At 60.0% G+C, this 5302-nt stretch overlaps 1 protein-coding gene across 1 annotated transcript in view; it reads left to right on the top strand.

Moving 5' to 3' along the window:
- The window catches only part of SESN2 (sestrin 2), a 6379-nt gene extending 1093 nt beyond the window's left edge, over nt 1-5286 (top strand). Inside the window, exons 3-10 of the mRNA XM_014959769.1 lie at nt 122-319; nt 698-880; nt 1179-1379; nt 1890-2040; nt 2725-2840; nt 3521-3711; nt 3934-4078; nt 4167-5286. Coding sequence (XP_014815255.1) covers nt 122-319; nt 698-880; nt 1179-1379; nt 1890-2040; nt 2725-2840; nt 3521-3711; nt 3934-4078; nt 4167-4253 — 1272 coding nt within the window. The 3' untranslated portion in view covers nt 4254-5286. The remainder of the gene's footprint in view (nt 1-121; nt 320-697; nt 881-1178; nt 1380-1889; nt 2041-2724; nt 2841-3520; nt 3712-3933; nt 4079-4166) is intronic.
- Nucleotides 5287-5302: the final 16 nt, after the last annotated feature.

Here is a 5302-nt window from a genome sequence, read left to right as displayed (position 1 = left end):
TAGGGTTTTTGGGGGGCTGGGGGGGGGAGGTCTCTCTCTAGGTTTTTGGGGGGCTGTTGGGAAGAGAGGGGGGGCAAGACACAGCCCTTCACCCCCCCTGCTCTTCTCCCCATCCCGGCAGATCCTGCAGGAGGGTGCGGAGAGCAGCTGGCGGCAGCTCCTCATCGAGGCCTTCGTCTCGGCGGGGAGGGGGGACAACATCACCATGGTCATGGGGCTGCACCCCCAGTATCTCAGCAGCTTCTGGAAGACCCAGTACCTCCTGCTGCGCATGGACGGGCCCCTGCCCTACCACAAGCGCCACTACATCGCCATCATGGTGAGGATGGGGGGCCCGGGGGGGTTATTTCTGGTCCCAGCACCTCCGTTGGGTTTTTACTCGGGGGTGGGAAGGTGTTTTGGACCCCACAGAGGGTCACCACCCCATAACCTGTGGTCCCAATGGCTTGGAAGCCCCTTTGGGGTTGGTCCCGTGGTGCCCCCCAGCACCCTTCCCCTCCAGGGACCCTGGGGAACAGCACTGATGGGGGTTGGGGGGGGGACAAAGACCCCTGTCTGGGCTCTCCTCCCCAGGGAGAACCCTCCAAGGGTGATGTGGGGGGGATGGCTCCCTGCCTTGGCTTCTCCAAGGGCTTGTAGCAGGGTTGGGGGTCCCCCTGGACGGTGTTGGGGACTGACTCTTGGCTTTTCCCCGCAGGCAGCAGCCCGGCACCAGTGCTCCTACCTGGTGGGCTTGCACATGGGGGAGTTCCTGCAGGTGGGGGGCAACCCAGCCTGGCTGCAGGGGCTGCACTGTGCCCCCCAAAAACTCAGGAACCTCAACGAGATCAACAAGCTGCTGGCGCATCGGCCCTGGCTCATCACCAAGGAGCACATCGAGGTGAGAGATGATGCTGCCGGCGTGGACCTCCCCCTTCCCCCCGTACCCCCTCCCCCAAAACCACTCTGGTTTTGGGGTCTTGACCCCAGGGGCCACATCCTTGCTTGGACAAACCCCCCCAGGTTTAACCCTTTTGGGGCTGAGGGAGCTGGAGGTCAAGGTCTACTCCTGATGGATGGTTAAGGGATGACTTGTTCCCCCCCCCTTGGCTTGTCCCAGCTGTGGGGTGCGGTGGGGGGTACGGCACAGTGAGATGGGGGTTTTGGGGGGGGTCTCTCCAACCCCGTGGGCTTTGCAGGCTCTGCTGAAGACAGGGGAGGACAGCTGGTCGCTGGCGGAGTTGGTGCAAGCCCTGGTGCTCCTCACCCACTACCACTCGCTCGCCTCCTTCGTCTTCGGCTGCGGCATCAACCCCGAGGAGGAGCAGGATGGGGGGCACGGCTGCCGGCCCCCCTCGCCCCACAGCGACAGCAGCCCAGCCTCTGATGACAGCTCTGGGGTAAGGCTTTGTCTTGCAGAGGTGGGGACATGGGGTGGGAAGGGAGGGAGGACATGGGGGGGGATGCTGGAGTGTTTTATTGGAATAATATACCCAGGAAAGTGGTGGATTCCCCAAAATTGGACACTTGTAAGATTCCGCTGGGCAGGGTGCTGGGCCACCTTGTCTGGACCCAAAAAAGGTTGGACCAGATGATCTTTGAGGTCCCTTCCAAGCTGGGATTCCATGATTTATGGTGCTTTGCCTGGGAATTGCTCCAATTATCCTTTTATTGGGGCCAGCAGATGCTTTAGGGCTGGGCTGTGCAGTAGCATCCTCCACAGGGATCCCTTCCAGCCCTTGGGATAAGGTGTGGAAACATCTGAGGTCTGGGCAGGACAAACCTTCTTGAGTCCTCCAGATGTTCTTTAGGGCAGCCCTGGGGGCTGCTCCAAGTGACACCAGAGCCTGAGAGTGACTCCTCTGGGCTTTCAACCCCTCTGAAACCTTGCCCCATCTCTGCTTCTCCAGGGCAAGGACGCCATGCAGGAGGTGGAGGCGCTGATGGAGAGGATGAAGCTGCTGCAGGAAAGCCAGCTGGAGGAGGAAGGTGTCACGCAGGAGGAGATGGCAACACGCTTTGAGCTGGAGAAGACAGAGAGCTTGCTGGTCGCTCCCTCGGGTGAGGAGGTGCAGGGGTGCAGTTGGTTGGGGACAGGGTCCCCCATGGGCTCAGGGGGGGTCACAGGGGATGGGGGAAGGAGGCAGCATCTGCCCGTGGTGCAGCGGGATCAGGCCCCCAGCTGCAGGGTTGGGTCTCTCTGGGGTCACACCATGTTTCTTATAAATGCTTATGAATACTTCAAGGGTGGGTGTCAGGAGGATGGGGCCAGTCTTTTTTCAGTGGTGCCCAGGGACAGGACAAGAGGAAATGGGCACAAACTGGAACATAAGAAGTTCCATCTAACCATGAGGAGGAACTTCTTCACTTTGAGGGTGGCAGAGCCCTGGCAGAGGCTGCCCAGAGAGGTGGTGGAGTCTCCTTCTCTGGAGACATTCAAACCCCACCTGGACACGTTCCTGTGGGACCTGCTCTGGGTGGACCTGCTCTGGCAGGGGGTTGGAGGAGATGATCTCCAGAGGTTCCTTCCAACCCCATGTGATTCTCATGGCCCCTGCCGTGGTGCCTTGTAGATATCACGGATCACTCCCTGCAGTCCAACGTCCTCTGCTTCGTGGAGGACCCCGAGTTTGGCTACAAGGACTTCACCCGGAGGGGCGAGCAGGCACCCCCCACTTTCCGTGCGCCCAGAGGTTCCTTCCAACCCCATGTGATTCTCATGGCCCCTGCCGTGGTGCCTTGTAGATATCACGGATCACTCCCTGCAGTCCAACGTCCTCTGCTTCGTGGAGGACCCCGAGTTTGGCTACAAGGACTTCACCCGGAGGGGCGAGCAGGCACCCCCCACTTTCCGTGCGCAGGTGGGTGCTCGTGGTCCCGTGCCAGCCAAGGGGACGGGGTGGCAGGGAGCTGGGTGGCAGGTCCTGCTTGTCTATTGCTCCCAGGGTCATTGAGGAGGTTGTAACAAGGGGAGGATTGGTCTCTTCTCCCGAGGAACAAGCGATAGGGCAAGAAGAAATGGCCTCAAGTTGTGCCAGGGAGGTCTAGGGTGGATATTGGGAGAAATTTGTTCCCCAAGAGGGTTGTCAAGCTTTGGAAGAAGCTGCCCAGGGAAATGGTGGAGTCACCATCCCTGGAGGGATTTAAAAGCCAGGCAGACGTGGTGCTGAGGGACATGGGTCAGTGGTGGCTTTGTCAGTGTGAGGTTGATGGTTGGACTCGAACTTGAAGGTCCCTTCCAACTCGGACCATTCTATGATTTGGGGCCAGACTCTTCAGTGGTGGCTGGTGCCAGGACAAGGGGCAACAGGCACAAGCTGGAACATGGGAAATTCCCTCTTGGCAGGATCCTGTGATCCTATGACAGTGTGGGTGCAGGGGGTGAAGGGCTGGGACCAGGCTGGTGCTGAGCAGTGCAACCAGATGCTAACAGTTGAGGGGTCAACACGGGGACAGCAACCACCCTAGCTTGTCCTCCTGGCTTTGAAAGGACCCCATGTTTCCCCATCAATCCCCTACCCCAGCATCCTTTCTCCTGCAGGATTACACCTGGGAGGACCACGGCTTCTCCCTGATCAACCGCCTTTACCCCGACGTGGGGCAGCTCCTGGATGAGAAGTTCCAGGTGGTCTACAACCTGACGTACAACACCATCGCCATGCACTGTGGCGTGGACACCTCCATGCTGCGCAGGGCCATCTGGAACTATGTCCACTGCGTCTTTGGCATCCGGTAGGTCCCCAAACCACGTCCAGAGCTTGTTCTCCACCTCAGGTAGAGCCCTTGAGCAGGTCCAACCTGGCACCTGCAGCTTGATCTTGCTGAGATTCTTGCTGCTGCTTAGACCAAGGCAAAGTGATGCTGTTGGGGGGCACGGCTTAAGGCCAGAAAGAGCCCCCCCCGGGGTGTGTGAAGGGGTTGTGCCTGGGGTCACATCCCTGCTCCCTCCCCCAGCTACGATGACTACGACTACGGGGAGGTGAACCAGCTCCTGGAGCGCAGCTTGAAGATCTACATCAAGACGGTGGCTTGCTACCCGGAGAAGACGACCAAGAGGATGTACACCCAGTTCTGGAGGCACTTCAAGCACTCAGAGAAGGTGCTGCCCCATCCCTTCCCCTCCCTCAGGGAAATTTGGGGGTGCTGACCCCCCCTGTGCCCTGACACCCCCTCCTCTCCCTGCGTAGGTGCACATCAACCTGCTCTTGCTGGAGGCTCGGATGCAGGCTGCTCTGCTCTACGCCCTCAGAGCCGTCACCCGCTACATGACCTGACCAGGCTCTGCTCCCTCCTCTTCCTCCTCCTCCTCCTCCTCCTCCTCCTCCTGCCTCAAGTTTGGGGGAAAAGCTGGGAGGGAGCTGGTGCTGGAATGACTCTGCTGGAATATTGTCTCCTCCTGAAGGGGCTGGAGCCTGTGGAAGGAAAAGTGGGGGTTTCCCCACCCCTCGTTCCAGGAGAGGGGACCCCCAAGAAGCCACCAGTGCTGGGAAGACCCCAGAGTGGCTTGGGCAGAGTTGGGGGTGCTCAGCTGCTCCATGCCTTTTTTGGGGTGAGCCTGAATGAACCCAAATTGGGGTGTCTGTGGGTGCTGCCTTCGCCCTGCGGTGCTGGTGTCACCTCGCTGTGCCATGACTGCCACCGTGGAGGACTCTTCCTTGTGCCAGAGGTCACCAGAGGGTGTTGTGGGCTTCACCCCTTGCTTTTTGGGGTCTCGTTGTCCCCGAAGACATGCAGCGACTGGTGGGGATGCTGCCCTGGCCCCCCTCTTCCCACCTCTCTGGCTCAGCACCAGAAGAAGGCACCTCAGGAGTGGTGGGAAGGATCTGGCCACCCCATGGGGCAGCCCCTGGTGCTGCTCATCTCCGAGTTGTCCCAAAAGACTTGTGGGGGTGTGGTGTGTGAGGCTGTGGCTCCTCTTTGCCCTGCCCTGGGTGTTTCTGCTCCCTTCAGTGACATGGGGACATCCCCTCTGCAGCCTGGGGGTGCCTGCCCCATCCCCCTGCAAATTTGGGATGTGAAGTACCTCTTAACCTGGGTCTGGGAGCAGCAGAAGTGCCTGCGGTGTGTTTTACACCTTTATTTTGCCTCATTTTTCACCCCCTGGCACATCTCTGCTGCCCCAGCCTATGGGGGTGCCCGTGGCTGAGGGTGACGGGGGGATGTGGGGTGGCCAAAGCTTCACCCCGATGTCCCCAAGCACTTCCCAGCGGTGCGGGTCACCAGGGGGGTGTCTGTTTGGGAGAGACCCCACTCCCAGCTCTGCAGGAGCTCTGTTGGGGTCCAGCAGCATCACGGGCTGTTCTTGGTTTGTCTCTGCTGAACC

Source organism: Calidris pugnax, unplaced genomic scaffold (genome assembly GCF_001431845.1).
Source record: "Calidris pugnax isolate Ruff unplaced genomic scaffold, ASM143184v1 scaffold402, whole genome shotgun sequence".
In the NCBI taxonomy this organism is placed as follows: Eukaryota; Metazoa; Chordata; class Aves; order Charadriiformes; family Scolopacidae; genus Calidris; species Calidris pugnax.
This window is presented reverse-complemented; position numbering and strand designations above follow the sequence as displayed.